At 40.3% G+C, this 16,467-nt stretch overlaps 1 protein-coding gene across 4 annotated transcripts in view; it reads right to left on the bottom strand.

Annotated features, from left to right (window-relative positions):
• Positions 1-4,570: 4,570 nt before the first annotated feature.
• The window catches only part of SNAP25 (synaptosome associated protein 25), an 85,291-nt gene continuing 73,394 nt past the window's right edge, over positions 4,571-16,467 (bottom strand). For all 4 annotated transcript variants that reach the window (XM_045445316.1, XM_045445314.1, XM_045445313.1 and 1 more), the window contains 3 exons: positions 14,766-14,891; positions 12,108-12,252; positions 4,571-5,873 (listed from right to left, as the gene is read on the bottom strand). In XM_045445316.1, the coding sequence (XP_045301272.1) occupies positions 5,805-5,873; positions 12,108-12,252; positions 14,766-14,891 (340 nt within the window). In that variant the 3' untranslated portion in view covers positions 4,571-5,804. The remainder of the gene's footprint in view (positions 5,874-12,107; positions 12,253-14,765; positions 14,892-16,467) is intronic.

Below are 16,467 nucleotides of genomic sequence, written 5' to 3'. Positions count from 1 at the left end.
GAGAGAGAAAACCCAAGCAGGCTTCACTCTCAGCACAGAGTCCCAGACTCTGGGATCATGACCTGAGCAGAAATCAAGAGTCAGATGCTCAACTGATGGAGCCACCCAGGTGCCCCTCTAGTTTGCCTTAATATTATTAATAGTATTTGCAGCAATGATAACAACATGTAATATTAGGATAGAACTGTAAAGTATACAACTCATTTGGTTTTCATAACATCCAGGGAATAATTCCTGTGTTGCACCTGAACAGTAGCAAAAAAACAATATTAATGCTCCTGACTTTTATGACCTTTGGATACAGGTCAGAAAGACTGACCCTTCACCTTTCAATGGTGAAAAAATTAGAGCACATTTCTTTATAGCAGTGTTTTGGAGGAGATGTTCAGACACTGGCATGTATCTCATGAGAATGTATTGTCTGAGGTAGGGTTTCCCCAGAAGCGAACCTGAGACAAGGATTTCAGGGGAAGTAGTTTATTTGAGAAGATATTCCAGGAAACAAATAGCGAGGTGGGAAAGAGAGCAGAAAAGACAGCCAATAAAGATAGTGATAATTACCAGGCAAGGTATCGTGTGAGGGATTGGTGATTGATTCTGCTGCAGGAACTCTGGGAAACAGTGTAGAGCACACAGCTCAGAGTTATCCCAGACTGGGGCCAAAGAAACTGGGCATCTACTCACCAATCCCCATCCATCCTTGGTTAAGGACTGCTTCCCAGAACATTAACAGCAGTTCTGGTATTTTGTATCTCAAGGCAGAGATTTGCAGTGTTCTTCACTGCAAACAGTGTTTTGTGAGTAGAGGTAAGAGCTCAGAGGATATGGGCAGGGCACTAGCATTGTCTAGTAGAAGGATTATGGGCCATTTTTTTTCTGAGTTTCTTATAGAAAGAGGATCATGAACTTAGGCAGTAAGCCCTCTGAACAGAATGGTCTTGAAGCTGTGTTATGGCAAGAGGCTGGAGGAGCTAAGAATGGTAAAATGGTGGCACCCCATTTAGGATTGGAACACTGGAATAGTTAAATGTCTGGATACTTTGGCAACTCATCCTGGAATTAGCTGTAGGTAGTGAGGTTAAATGACTTGTTAATGGTTTACTTTTCTTTGGTTTCCTTGTTTCCCAAAGTGTCCTACATTCTAGGAGATGGATTTGGGCTTCCAAATCCTAGGTAGAGAATTTGAGATTTGTGACTAACTTGCTTGAAGACAAACTAGTATGTCAGTGATTGTATGAAGACCACTTGGACCTTGAAGTCAACATTTTCTACTCTCCTGAGACAATTTGACTTGATGTTCATTCCTTGCACACTGTTTCATCCTCTGGGCTTGCCTCCTTCCTCTCTGAGCCAAAGATATTTGCAAGTTTCTTCCAGACAATGTGGGAAATAGTTAAAACCAGGACTGATTGAGTTGCAGAGGAGGAGTTCCAGTATTACTAAATGAAAACATATAATTTGTACATTTGTTTCATCATTCCCCAAATCTGTTTCTCAAATGGGTTCACCCTGGACATATCATTTTGGTTACTCCAAACCTTGAAGAACTCTTTACTTAAACTTATCTGTGAGGTCTTCCCTAATCATTCTCTCTTAAAATAGTACCTTCTCCACTGTCTGCACTCTTTTCCCCCTTCACTGCTTACATTTCTGTGAGACACATATCTCCTGATATACTTCATATTTGACTTGTTGGTTTATCTATCTCCCCCAGATTGAATATAAATTCAATGAATGCTGAGAATTTTCCCTGTTCCCCCTGCTGCCTTCTCCCCTTCCCCTGCCCTGTGTACTCCCAATACTCAAAACAAGGCCTGGCATAGAAATTCAATAAATATTTCATGAATGAATGAACAAATGAATCAAAGGTGTTCACCAAGACTTTTGGCTAAGAAGTCCAGTAAATTTGTCTTTGCTGCTCTTTGTGAAGCCAAATGTCTCCTGGAATTTCCTGGCTGGTTGAATTGAGAGAGGCACAATCCTGGATTCATCTTCCAGGCCTCCCTATAGCTTTGGAATCATACACATCTGGTTTGAATCATGCCTACATCATCAATTATTAGCTGAGAAGTCTTGTTAAAATAAACTATTAATTTCTTCTGAAAAATGGGCTAATGACCCCCATTTTGTAGCATTTTCAAGAGGGTTTAATGAGTCAACATAAATGAGGCACTTAACATAGCACCTGGCATGTAGTAGATGATCACAAAGTATGAATCTTCTCCCTTTTCTCTTAATTTCGGGTGCAGTTATCAGTTTGCTGACAAATCAGTGACACAAAGATCGGGAACATTGGTCAAAGGGGGTGCTGGGGGAGAATGTGAAAAAAGGGAAACTGAAACTACAAATGAAGAGACAGGCCAGAGGAAAGGACACTGCTCCTAGGACCTGAGACCACCTTTCACTTTCTGGTTGTTTGTAGAAGGGCCATGGATGAGGGAGACAGAAGATTCAGTCTTGCCCCAGTAATTTTATTTCTAATGTACTTCCTGACTTGGTTCCTACCCAGAGCTGATTCATCCCCAGGGAACATGTACTCCTTTAGCCAAAAGAAACTGACTGCATACGAGTTGAGGCTGGACAAACTCAGTTATCCAAGAAAATGTGTTTCAGAATGAATTATGTCATAGGCTTAAAGCAAAATGCTTGTATCTCACTTTTCGTGTATCCAGTATGGGGTTTTAATAACACAAACATTCACTCACCTGAGTGGAGATGATTGAGAGGATATGGAATTTGGGACAGAATTTTCTTTTCTTTTAAGTTTATTTATTGATTCTGAGAGAGAGAGAGAGAGAGAGAGAGAGAGAGAGAGAGAGAGAAGAGAATCCCAACCAGGTTCTGCTGCCAGTGCAGACCCTGATGTGGGGCTTGAACTCACGAACCGCAAGATCATGACCTGAGCCGAAACCAAGAGTTGGATACTTAACCAAATGAGCCACCCAGGCGCCCCGGGGACAGAACTTTCTAATATGACCCATACGTTGACCCCTTAGCAGCTTTCATATATGAGGAATATTTATTCACTTTCTCCATATTCTAGCATCCTTTCTACTACTTTAACTTTAAAGAAGAAATATGTCGTTATAGTTATTTCTCAGAATAACTTCTCTGAGTATCTGGGTATGTCTAGAACTTATTCTGAGGCTTGGCAAGAGGGTGAAGAACTGCAAAGATTTGTTGAGAATGAGTTTGTCATCACTGTTTTCGTTCCTTAACTTCTCTTAGCAAACATCCAGAACTGCTTTCAGGGATGAAATTATCTGGTGGCCAATCAAGGCAACCAGGATGAATTCATCTCTATTGATATTACGGGGCAGGAGAGAGAGGCAGAGGAGGTAGTGGAGGTGAGGGAGGTAATGGTGGTGATGGCGAAGGTGATGCCGAAGGTGGAGGTGAGGGTGATGACAGCGGTGGCAGGTGGTGGATGTGATGGTAGTGACTGGGATGATAGCAGTGATAACGGTGGAGATGCTGAAGGTATTATGGAAGATGATGAAGTTGCAGAGGAGGCAGAAAGGGGAAGGTGGCAAGCAGTGGCAATGGTGGGGGGAGGGGTGGTACAGGTGCTGGTGGAGATGATGGTGGTGGAAGTGTTGGCTTCAATGGTGACAGAAGTAATGATGGTGGTAACAATGATGACGTAAAAAGAACTGGAAACATGTCTGCACAAAGACTTGCACACGAATGTCCATAGCGGCCTAGCTCATAATAGCCAAAAAGTGGGAACGACTTGAATGTCTGTCAATGGATGAATGGGCAAACAAAATGTGGTAGCCACACACAATGGATATTATTTGGCCTTAAAAGGAATGGGGTTCTGTTACATGCTACAACATGGATGAACTTTGAAAACATTATGATAAGTAAAAGAAGCTGGACACAAAGCCACCATATACTGTATAATTCCATTTATATGAAATGTTCAAACAGGCAAATCTATAGAGACAGAACATAAACTAGAGGTTGCCTATGGCTGGTGGGAGTGGTATGGGAGTGACTGCTAATAGGTATGGGGTTTCTTTTTGGGGTGATAAAAATATTCTAATACTAGATTGTGCAACTCTGTGAATATACTAAAAACCATTGAATTATATACTTCAAATGGGTGAATTGTATAATACATCAATAAAGCCGTTAAAAAAAAGCGGGGGTATCAGCAATGTGGTTGTGGAGGGTTCACTTTTGGTGTGTGGGAGAGGAAGGAAGAGTTGATTGATACCCGATATACCTAAATCTATGTTGGGTCAAGTCTGAGTACCACAGATTTTTTCCATAGACATTTTTTCTATCTTCTGGAAAACTACATTTTCGCACATAGCTGACACTGAATCGACACACAAGTATTTCTGAAACAGATTATAAAAATCAAGCCAAGTGTCACCCGCCATTGGAATCGTGTCTAAAAGGAACATTTTTTTTTTCATACAGTGGTTTTTTTTTCCCCCCATACAGTGTTCTCAGCATGCAGAACTGCTTTTTCGGAGCAATGGGATGGAGGAGCCAGGCTTCCCCTTCTCATGTGATTGCAAAATCAGACGGAGTCCATGAAGAAATTAAAGCAGACATCTGAGGTCTATAATTTTTAATAATTTTAAACTAGCTACAAAATGTCAATCACTTCACAAACTGACAGAGGAGACAGGAGGAATTTAATATTACATGCTGTAATGATATTTATCTCACAGTTTATCTATATTTCATTCATTTATATTATTTTTTTTAAGATTTCTTTATCAGCTACTAAATATCTCAGCAATTTGGTGTGCATAGCTCTAGATTAAGCAACAGAGAATTGTACTGATAACAAACCACAGGGGGAAATGGTGATTAAAAAGAGTCAGCCTTATAAAATTTACATCTCCACACTGTTTCACAGCAAGATTGCTTTCTCCAAAACATAGCCTTGAAAAGCAGCAAACAAATCCTATATTACATTCATTTGACATAGTTCATCCAAACATATATTTTGCTGGAAATGATTAAGTGGTGAGTGTGTCAAATCCATCTTTTTTTTTAATTCTTTTTTTAAAAAAAGGATGATTATGATTAATAAGTCTATATATTGACAGAAAGAAAGTGACACTACTTCAGTTTTGCTGGTATAACTTAATCTTGACAGTGTCTCAATACTGAGCATGCTTTGTTGTTTTGTTGTTTCTGTTGGTGTGTGTGTGTGTGTGTGTGTGTGTTTTCTCATCAGTATGCTACTGTCATGGAAAGATTTTGTTTAAGTAGGAATCTAAAAATCTATTTAGTTCTCATGCATAAATGCATAAATCACATCACTTTTAGTGCAATGCCTGTTATGTAATTCCACATTGTCTAATCATGAAATCATAAAGACAGATGACAGCCATGAGGAACCAAGGACAGCAAATTTTGAGAGTTTCAGAGCCTGACACCCAAGGAAAGGACAGTGGCAGTAGCTCTGTGGAATGTCACAGTTTTACAAGAACAATACTGTGTATTGAAAGAATCAACAGCACATTGAGCATTCCTAAATTGTTGTCATTCAGCAAACACCACTGAGGAGAGAAAAGGAAAAATGAAACCCAAGACATCTTATGTAGGGAGTTAGAGCCACCAAATGACTACTATATACAACCTTTGGAAAGAAAGAGACCTAGAAAGAACAAAACACATAATATTGTTTGGAAGGTGATGAATGACACAAGACAACATTCACAATGGGAGTGGACTGATGTGTGTATGTGTGCAGACCTACTAGGTAATACAATGAGAAAAGCATGAAGGTGCTATTTTGCCCAACAGCATTTGGAAGAGAACACAGGTGGGCACATTTAACCACTCCCCAGCATCTTTGTTGCACGTTGGTTGGCCTCATCAATTCTGGTTTTGTTGGAATCAGCCTAGAAAAAGGGAAAAGAAAACAGAATTCAGGTTACCTTTTGACATTCCATTCTTCCTTCTTGGTCTATTGAAGTGCCCCCTTCTTGAATGAAGGCATCTTGAAACTCCTCCAGTCAGAATTAACCCTCTCTTCTCTTGTGATTCCCGAACCATTTCCTGTGGCTCTACTCAGACATGATCAAAGAAGCTTGATCTTAGCTCTCATGACTGTTTAAACCTACCAGAGGTTATCCTTTTAAGGACAGTGTTACATCATTTATCTTTCTATCCTGGAATGACACCCAATGACTTCTATGTTAGGTATTCACATCTGTTGGATTGAGCTGAATTACCACCACTTATACAGTTGGATTCAAATCATGGCTACCTTATTAGCAGTATCATTTTGGGCCAATTACATAACATCTTGGGGCCTCAGCTTTCTTGTCCATAAGCTGGGAATAAAAAAGAATATTGCTAACAACCATGAGTCTCTATTATATCCCATTCATTCAACTTTGACAACATCAAGATTAATATCAACTATGAGATGTATATTATTATTAATTCTTTTATATTATTATTAATTCATTTTTCCCAATGAGGAAACCAGGAAGCCTGGAGTCAGAGTCCACACTGGTAATCATTATGTTAATCATTATAATACCTAGGTCTGCCGTGAAAATGAAATCAGTTTATATATATAATATGTTAGAATAATTTTTTACAAAGATTAAGTACTCAATATATCTTATCTTGCAATTATAGTTATTGGATGAAAACTTGACTTGTTTTAGGGATGTTTAAAAATTTTAGGCCTCAGGGCACCTGGGTGGCTCAGTCAGCTAAGTGTCCAACTCCAGCTCAGGTCATGATGTCATGGTTTGTGAGTTTGAGCCATGCATCGGGCTCTGTGCTGACAGCTTAGAGACTGGAGCCTGCTTTGGATTCTGTGTCTCCCTCTCTGCCCCTCTCCCATTCACCTCTGTCTTTCTCTCTCTCAAAAATAAATACAAAAAAATTATTTTAGGCCTCATTTCTGAAGACTCACTCCTGTAAGCCTGATAATTGCCTTTTTTTTTTTTTTTATTAAAGTAGGCTCCACGCCCCATATGGGGCTTGAACTCATGACCCCAAGATCAAGAGTTACATGCTCTACTGGCTGAACCAGCCAGGTGCCCCTTATAATTCGTTGACTTGTTTTAACAAGGGGACTTTTATCATAATTTTGTGCCTTGACTGATCTCACTGCCTGGGTTACCTTTTGCTGTATATATAGCATGAAACCCAGAGTTGCTACCATAATAAACTTTTAAACCCCAGAAAATGAAGTATTCCCAACACCACTGAGAAAGGTATGAGTCAACAAGCAGAGGCAAATATGAAGATTCTGTTTAGGCTGTTGTTTTGTCCCAGCGTGATTGGTAATGGTGTCTGCCCCTCCTCAGCCTCAGAAGAGAAGCAGGAAGCCGAGAGGCAGTGTGGGAAACAACTGTTTTTCTATCAACCAGTATTTATTCAATGATTACTGATTTTGCATCTACTATGGTACTTGGTACTTTCCTGCCTCCACCAAATTGGATATTCTTTATTCAGTTTAATTGTGAATTCCCAGCACAATTAGAGTTACCGACATTCAACTAGAAATTTGCCAAGTTAAAATAGAAATATTGCTAGATTACTGTAATTCTGAATTATCTGGCAATAGCTTCCTACCATCTGTTTGGATAACCAAAAGTTGACTTTCAAAACAGGTAAGAACATTAATTTGCCTTGATTGTTTTGATGTATAGACTCATATTCTGGACCTTAGTTTACTGATTTGGAAAATAGGTATTCTTTCCAATTTTACTTGGCTCTTAAATCTTCCCTCTTTAGCTATAAATTCTATCAGAAATAATGACCCTTTGGTGCAAAGGAAAATTAAAGGCTCAGACCAGTGTGAAATGTTCCTGCAGATTGAATTATGCTATTTTTTCCAGACTATACACTGAGGAAAGCTCAAATGAAGAAAATCATTCATTTGAAAATGGGTGGCATTTCTGGAGGTAAACATTGTAGAAACTCTTGCATTAAGAATGCAGTGGTGAGCCTTCACCTGGTGGTGAAAAGGGATATTTTGAAGTATAACATGAGGTTATTCTTTGGATATCATCAAAGGTTCTGGAACAGACCTATGTTCAATAAACATCTGTGATTTCCAATTAAATTTTCTCTGAAGCAATCAAAATTCAAGCCCATATATCTGATGCAAAAGGTTCTACCTCTTTATTGTATAACAGAAATCTTTTAGGAAAACAGGATCTTTTAGGAAAAAAATCCTGAGGTAATCTCCTTTTAAACTTTTTTTTTTTTTTTTAACGTTTATTTATTTTTGGGACAGAGAGAGACAGAGCATGAACGGGGGAGGGGCAGAGAGAGAGGGAGACACAGAATCGGAAACAGGCTCCAGGCTCTGAGCCATCAGTCCAGAGACTGATGCGGGGCTCGAACTCACGGACCACGAGATCATGACCTGGCTGAAGTCGGAAGCTTAACCGACTGCGCCACCCAGGCGCCCTGTAATCTCCTTTTAGAGGTCTTCCTGGTATTTGGAGAATGCCTGTGTTCATTCTGTTTATATGCTTAGGACTGTATTTATGGAATATAGCCCACCCCAGTTTTCAAATTTCTATTTAGAGAATCTTAAGCTTGCTGGCATACCCAATATGCTACATGATTTGCCCTGTGAGAAAGCAAGGATGACCCCCCCCCCGCCCCCCACTGAGCCAGTAAGAGTTAGAAGGAGCTCATTAGCCCATCACCCTTCTGAACACTCTAGAAATATCAGCTTCAGACCATGGCAGGTAGCTTTTAGGCCCCTGCTCAGAATGCCAGAAGTAGATGTTTATTACCCTACATGGCAGCCCATTCTCATCTGAGGTTTGAACTGGTTCCTTATTATCTTCCAGATGAAAAAATCAGGTCACAAAGCTGGTGAGTGCTGTTGGAACCTGAGGTCTTAGTTTTCAAATGCTGTGTTTCCTCATTGATAGGAGAATTCAAGGAATGCTAAAAGCTTCAGCTTCACTGTATTTCACTGTGTGTGTGGCATCTTTAGATACTTTCTTCCTTTTTTCTTTCTTGTTGTTTGTTTTTTTTTTTTTTTTTTTTTTTTAGCGAGAAAGAGAGAGAATGCACAAGCAGAAAAGAGTGGCAGAGGGAGACAGAGACAGAGAGAAAATCCCAAGCAGGCTCCACACTCAGCACAGAGCCCCATGTGGGGCCTGATCCCATGACCCTGGGATCATGACCTGAGCTGAAATCAAGAGTCACTCAACCAACCCAGCCACCCAGTTGCCCCTACCACCAACACTGACAACTTTAAATCAAAGTTTGAATACCGGGGCACCTGGGTGGCTCAGTTGGTTAAGTGTCCGACTTCGGTTCAGGTCATGATCTCACAGTTTGTGGGTTTAAGCCCCACGTCAGGTTCTTTGGTGACAACTCAGAACCTGGAGCCTGCTTCTCTGCCTCTCTCTCTGTCCCTCCCTCACTCGTGCTTTCTCTCTTTCTTTCTCTCTCTCTCTCTCTTTCAAAAATAAATAACATTAAAAAAAAATTCAGTTTGAATACCACTATTTCCTGAGCAACATAAAATAACTAATATAAACTTGCCCCATTTTAGTAGTTTTCTGAAAGAACTGTACCACTTTAACCTTAGAAGATTGTATATATATAAATAACTCAAAGCAGAAAGCAAGGTTTTTAAATAGACAAAGTAATTTCTTGACAGTCCATGGGGACGTATTAAAATTACATTGCTTTGGGTGCACCTGGGTGGTTAAGTGTTCCATTTCAGCTCAGGTCATGATCTCACAGTTTGTGAGTTCGAGCCCCACATTGGGTTCTCTGCTGTTAGTACAGAGCCCACTTTGCCTCATCTGACTCCTTCTCTCTCTGCCCCCCCCCCCACTCATGCTCGCTTGCTCTCCCTCAAAAATAAATAAACATAAAAAAAATTACATTGTTTTGGACTTCCCAAACTTCACTATCAATCCAAGTGATGAGAAAGGATCATGATTGATGGGGTAGGGTGAAGGTTGTTGTTGGGGTCATGAGAGAATATGGGAGAAACATCAGAGGATTCTCTTTACTCTTACAGTGTGATTTTAATTTACTCTTAAATATGCAGGAGACCTTCTAAACTGTTACCTGTTATCAGAAGTGAGAATTTACATGAGAAGGTAGAAGTCTATTAATAATTGTGCAGTTCATATAACATGTATCATTTGGGGCAATGCTGTGTTGAAATGGACTCTATCTAATCATGTTTAGATTATGATTTGGGGAGTAAGACCCAGGCTGGTTATTCGAAGGCAACTAGACCCCTCTCTCACTTCTTAAGCAATTCCACACCTAAAAGGATGATACAAACCATAACGGCTATTTCCCATCCACTTGCCTGCCTTCCAATTATACCTCATGGCTGCATATGTCTTTGCCCTTGTAGTAAATTGGGCCCCAAATGAAAGGTTTTCCCTAGAGAAGAGAACTAGAAATGCAAAGTGGCAAAATTAAGATGCCACTTGCCTTTCCAGGAACACTTTTTGTGCTTAAAGTCCAACTCCATCAATAAAGGTTTGACCCCTCTCTCTTAGTAAAAGTTCTCCTTCTGGAACTCTAATTGAGTTAGAGGTACATTATCTCTCTACATCCGTGAGTAAATTGGGTCCATTGACAGAAAATGAGTACTTCTTGTTTTTTCAAATCATTTCCTGATGGAAGGTGGTTCAGCAATTATTTCTTAGTTCATTTTTCTGGGCCATCATGGGCAGGTCAGTCTGTGTTGGCTCCAGTGCTTTTTGAAACTCTCAATATTGTTGTAAAATCTATTGATTTGCAGAGCTTTAAAAGCTTTAGCATATCAAAGGCTCTTAGCAAGGATAAGTATGTCATGACTTGCAAAAGTCAGCAAAGCACAAGCTTTTTGCTAACCAGCACTGACATTTATATAGCTCAATATTGATCGGGCAAAATATTATGCAATCAGATATTTTTAATATGGGGCACATAGAGCACAATAAGGCAAAGTATTCCCTTTATGTCTACTTCCTTTTTCAAGTCTTGGGTTCCAAGAAACTCAGTATTTAGCCTTCTGATTCAAAGCATCCTTCTCTGCTCACCAAAGTGGAATGAATTATTTAGAAGAAACTCAGGGCTTCAGGCTCAGAACTTCAACATCCTCCAGGGAATAAACTCATACAATATAAGATGAGCCAACTAGAATTGATTATAGATGCATGATGGCCACTAAACTTATAATGTATCTATTTCTTCCTGTTGTCATTTTGACATTTTAGGAGATTATAAGCAATATTCAGAACTCTACTGATTGGGGAGGGGACAGAATACAAGATCAAAGTATGTCAGATTTGTATAGTGTGGGATATCAGGTTTTGGTGCCCCAAATCTTTTTATAAAAGCTACCCAGTGTTTCTTTCTGTTCTTCTCCAATCTCAAGCCCCCAAACCCATTCCTTCCCATTCTATTCTCTCCACTTTTCCTTATGCCTCTTGTTGACACCAGGGGGTTCAGTCTTAGAGCCACATCTGGTGTCCTTGTGTGAATTCAACTTCACCAGATTATGTTCTCTATTTTGAGATCTGGACATGTGAACTGCTGAACTAGAAAAGGAATGTGGGCCTTTTTGAACTATCATGAAAGCTTTGGCATTTATAAAATCAAAGCTCATATTCATTTTCTGGTTAAACTAAAGTAAGTACTCTTTCCCATATTTCCTGATTATATTCCTACATCATCTCTTGACAAGCTCCTAACCAACCTTCAAGGCTCAATTTGACTTTTATTTGGGAGACTGTCCTATAACTTAACTCTTGAAATCTTCCCTCATCCAACCCTACTTTGAATTTTATGTGTGGCTCTCTTGGCAAATTACATAAATTCATCTGGAGGCTCACTGCCTCCCATAGGCTGTGAGTTTCTTACTAGTGGGGATGATGTCCTTCTCATATTTATGTCCTTTGGTGCCTAGCACAATGCTTGAAATAGGAATATCTGCTAGATTCTACCCTCTTGTTTACTTATATGTTGGTGAATTTGTGTCTTGGAAAATAAGGGGAAACTTCCACCTATTGGTGTGCCTGAACCCAGTATCACAGCTTGGGGGTTTTATTATGTCCTTCATCCTTCCTCAGTGGTTATTTCAGAAGAAGTAATGAACAGTGGAAACTTGTTAACTGCCACAAGCTTACCTTCTCCATGATCCTGTCGATCTGGCGATTCTGTGTATCAATCTCATTGCCCATATCCAGGGCCATGTGACGGAGGTTCCCAATGATACCGCTCACCTGCTCCAGATTTTCATCCATTTCATTTTCTCGGGCATCATTTGTTACCCTGGGAGTCAAAATGGCAATTTTTAGAAGGTAGAATGTGAGAAAAATCTCAAATACGAAGGACTCAAAGCTTAGGGAAAATCTGTAGACGCCTAGGTATCAATCCTATCTACCTTCACTCTGTTCAATATGAGAACATTTTAGCTTTTATACATTAGAAAATAATTTTTTTAAATATTTAAGTAATCTCTACACCCAACGTGGGGCTCGAACCCACAACCCCAAGATCAAGAGTCACATGTTCCACTGACTGAGTCAGCCAGGTGCCCCTACGATAGAAAATAATCTTTAAATTTCATTTTTGAACGCTTGAGTTTATAAAGAAGGCATATTAAATAGATTATCTATTTCTCTCATTTCCACCAGCTCATCGCTTCCTCTCTTCATATGTTTATCTCAATTTTCATTTTTTAGGAATAAAGTCATTTTAGTTGGGAGCATTATAAGTTGGAGAATGAAGATGGAACTAGTTAGAAACTGTATTTTCCTTCTGAGATGTCAACCAACGTCTCCAAGAGTTAAATTTAGAATGAAAGAAAAGGGTTATTGTTTTAAGTCAGAGAATTTCTCTGCTCATGTTCTTCCCCATTTGGGACAAACATCCATGGGAAGGGTAATGATAATTACAGTCTGTCCCTTAATCCAGCTTGCTCCCAAGAACTCCAAAGGGAGCTACTTGTTCAAGATGATTTCTATTTGCTCAGATTTCAATGCAATGGGGGTTTTGGTGGCATTGCAAATGAGTGATTTCAAGGGAAGAAATTGCGATAAAAGATTATTGTCCCATTTTGGGGAGGAAGGAGTTGGCTCTCAAAGCGCCTTACCATCTTGCCATTTTTTCATAGCTCACCTTGAAAGTTACAAAGGTAGTAGCTCTTTATTACAAGTGGTAAGTACTCATTCTAGAATGTACTGGCTAATTAACATTTTACCACTGCAGATGGTGATAGCCTAAAAATGTCCAGAGGGGTAAAAAACCCATTCCCCATGGTAACCTCCAGACTTGACTGTTTCATTAAAGTTTTTAAAGCAGACTAGACTAGGGGAAATTAAAGGAGAACTTCCTAGCTTTTTAACATAAAAGTTTATTTTAATGATCATCAACAGCTAAGGCCTACTTCTAGTTCTATGATTCTCAACAAATCACCTGAGCTTTAAAAACCACAGATGCCTGGGTCTCACTACTAGAGATTCTGATTCAGTTGGTGTAGGTTAGGCTCAAGTCCCGATGTTTTAAAAAAAATAGCCTCAGGTACTCTAATGTGCACCCAGGATTGAGAACGCTTGGTCTAGTTTCCCTGGGAGCAAATAGAAGCAAGAATAGAATTGTCAACTATGAGGCTTTATAGACCTTATAACTAAGTGACAGTAAGCTGTCCCTTGAATCTGGATTATTGGTTGGTAATATCAGCTACAATGGTCCAGGAACAGATAGATGTGTAACTATCTGTACACCACTCTAGTCAATGGTACCCTAGTCACTGCTGAGCTCCATAGTAGCCTGTAAAAAGGAATCGTTTTTTTTTCCCTTTTCTTTTTAAAAACAGGAATATTTGTCATTATTATTTTGTTTCCTAGTCTCCTGAGAGCTGAATTCTGGATAGGCAGATCTGTGTAATTTGAGATTTTTAAATGGGTATTTAAGTTGGCTTTTGCTTCCAGGTCTCAAAGGAAATAAGAAGTCAGGTATGCTTGTTATTCTCTATTTGTACCCCCAGATCCATTGTTTGACTGGTTTTGCTCTCTCCCCAGAGATGCTGGCCTCTCTACAACTACATCACCCAGCTTCTCTTACCCTCCAGCTAGACTTTGGTGGTGACCAGTGAGATACTGGAGGACAAGAGGAGACAGGAGTGAGGGCACTTATTTCCCTTTCTCGTTTCCTGCTGGTTTTGCAACAGCTGCATCTCTACAGTCTCTCACCCACAGTGGTAACTATCGTCAGGTTCTAACAATAGCTCCTGTCCCTTTAGGACTCTTCCTGCTGCTGCGAGTCCACAAGTGATTTACTATTGCTTGTTATTAGCCCTGCCCATGCCTCTATAAACAATCTCTTTAGTAAGTTCTGTTCAATTAAGTTTGTGGAATGAGATAGATGCCCATTTTCTGCTGCACTGATACTGGATGTGGTCACATGACCTGCTTTGTCTGATGAAACTGGCAAAGCTGACAAGGTTTGTGGTAAGTGCTTGTGTGTTGGAGCACAATGTTTGGAATGCTGCCACCACGACGTCAGAAACCAGGGCTTTTCTGCTGGAGGGACTACACGGAAGAGAATGGAGGTGCCCTGCCCAGCCAACCAACAGACAACTGAGTGAGACCATCTTGGGTGATCCCGCACCAGTCTGCACGTAATGAGGGAGCCCAAGAGGGGCTCTTGGAAGAACTGTCCAGCCAACATACATATTTATAAGTAACCAGTAAAATGGTTGTTGCTTTAAGAACCACTCAGCTTGGGGTGATTTGTTACTCAATAATAGATAACTGCTATAGGACTGGCTGCACACGGCTCACCTCCGAATGAAGCCACCACTGATGGCCATCTGCTCCCGTTCATCCACCACACGAGCAGGCTGGCTGGCCACCACTCCGTCCTGATTATTACCCCAGGCTTTTTTGTAAGCATCACTTGATTTAAGCCTATGCAAAAGAGAGGGTGAGTGACAAGGCAAGGGGGTGGAGCATCAAGCTCACAACAATGGTTACCTCTTCAAGCGAAGAACCGAACCAAGCAAATGGGTTTTAATTTGAGGCATTAGAGAATACCGATATATCATAATCTGGACCGAAACAGTTGGCCACCACCATGCCTCAGCTACTCAGCATTTCATTTCCAACTGAGCCAATTGCAATTGTCTAGACTGCAACCTTTGCCCCAAAGGTTGTTCTTGTTTTGGTTTCTTTTTGCAGTTTTGTTGGATTTAAGACAAAGATTAAGGTAGCTGGAGGACATTCAGTTCTATTTCAGTGGCATGGTTATATTTTGAGACACAAAACACACAGAAAAACATACTGGCAGACAGACACATAACAAGACTGCCAAGTAGAGTGTGTACATCACACCACAGCAACACACTGTCATCAAGAAAAACACACTTGACTGAATTTTTACACACCATCATGCAGATTCCCTGTTTTAATTTTCCCCCCAATGCATGTACAGAACTAGCTATTCCAACTCTGCATGAAGGACATAATGGACTGGTGGTTGGCCAAGGGTGGTGGTCTTTGAGTTGCCTCTAGTGTGATTTGAATTAGATAATATATCGGTACTTCCAAACAGTCACTATACATCTAGTTGATGTACAAACCTTTGTCCACAGAGACAAAAAGTAAAAGAGGCATAGTGAAATGAATGCAGGAAAATAGAAGAGAGAACAAGCCATCTAGCACCAGAAAAGGAAATCCCTCTATGTCTTCTTCATGCACCAGCTACAGGCATGAGTAGAAAGTGAAGCATTCTCATTTAAGCCAAACTACTCCAGGAGTTGACCATTCTCGAAAAAGGCACTAGCAGGACAGTAATAGCCTTCATGAGGATTTGAAACGCAGGTTCGGTAGCTTCTTTGTCAGGCTGGGGGGTGGGCAGGGTGGGAGTGATTACAAACTCCTACTTCAGGCTATCCTGGGGCGTGACAGGGGAGAGTGGTCTGGAACTGGTGTGGTCTCCATGGGCCATATTTCACTGAGCTGCCTTGGAGATAAACTTAAAATCCAGGCATACCTGTTGTGCCCAATAGAAACATGTGCAGCATATTTTGGTGGGTGTGTTGGATTAAGGCAATCAAAGATGTTTTTAGGTTCTTTGCATAGTAGAAACCATATGCTTTTTCATCCAAAAAACAAGAGAGCTTCCTTTGGTCCCATGTTCACATTTTCCATTATAAGACAACAGAATTTAGCCCTCCCCCCTTTTTTTTCATGCACTAGAGAATCACAGCCATCTATTAAAACTGGCTCTAATACTAATATTTGCAGATTGAGAACCAAGCAACACTGGAGATAAATTGGAAAATTGTACAAATGGAATTTCAGCAATTCCCACAATCTAGTGTATAACGCCACAGCCCTGAGCTGTCAGAATTTACTGTGCTAAAGAGCCATGGGCCCACTCAGTGGGACAGCATCCAAAAACTAATTTAATAGAGCTCAGAGTCTGGCTTTGTTTTTTTCCAACTCCCCATCCCCTCCCTCCTCCCATTAAAAGAAGTTATAT

The sequence above is a fragment of the Leopardus geoffroyi genome, chromosome A3 (assembly GCF_018350155.1).
Source record: "Leopardus geoffroyi isolate Oge1 chromosome A3, O.geoffroyi_Oge1_pat1.0, whole genome shotgun sequence".
Lineage (NCBI taxonomy): Eukaryota > Metazoa > Chordata > Mammalia > Carnivora > Felidae > Leopardus > Leopardus geoffroyi.
The sequence above is the reverse complement of the archived record's forward strand: the minus strand, read 5'-3'. Positions and strand labels throughout refer to the sequence as shown.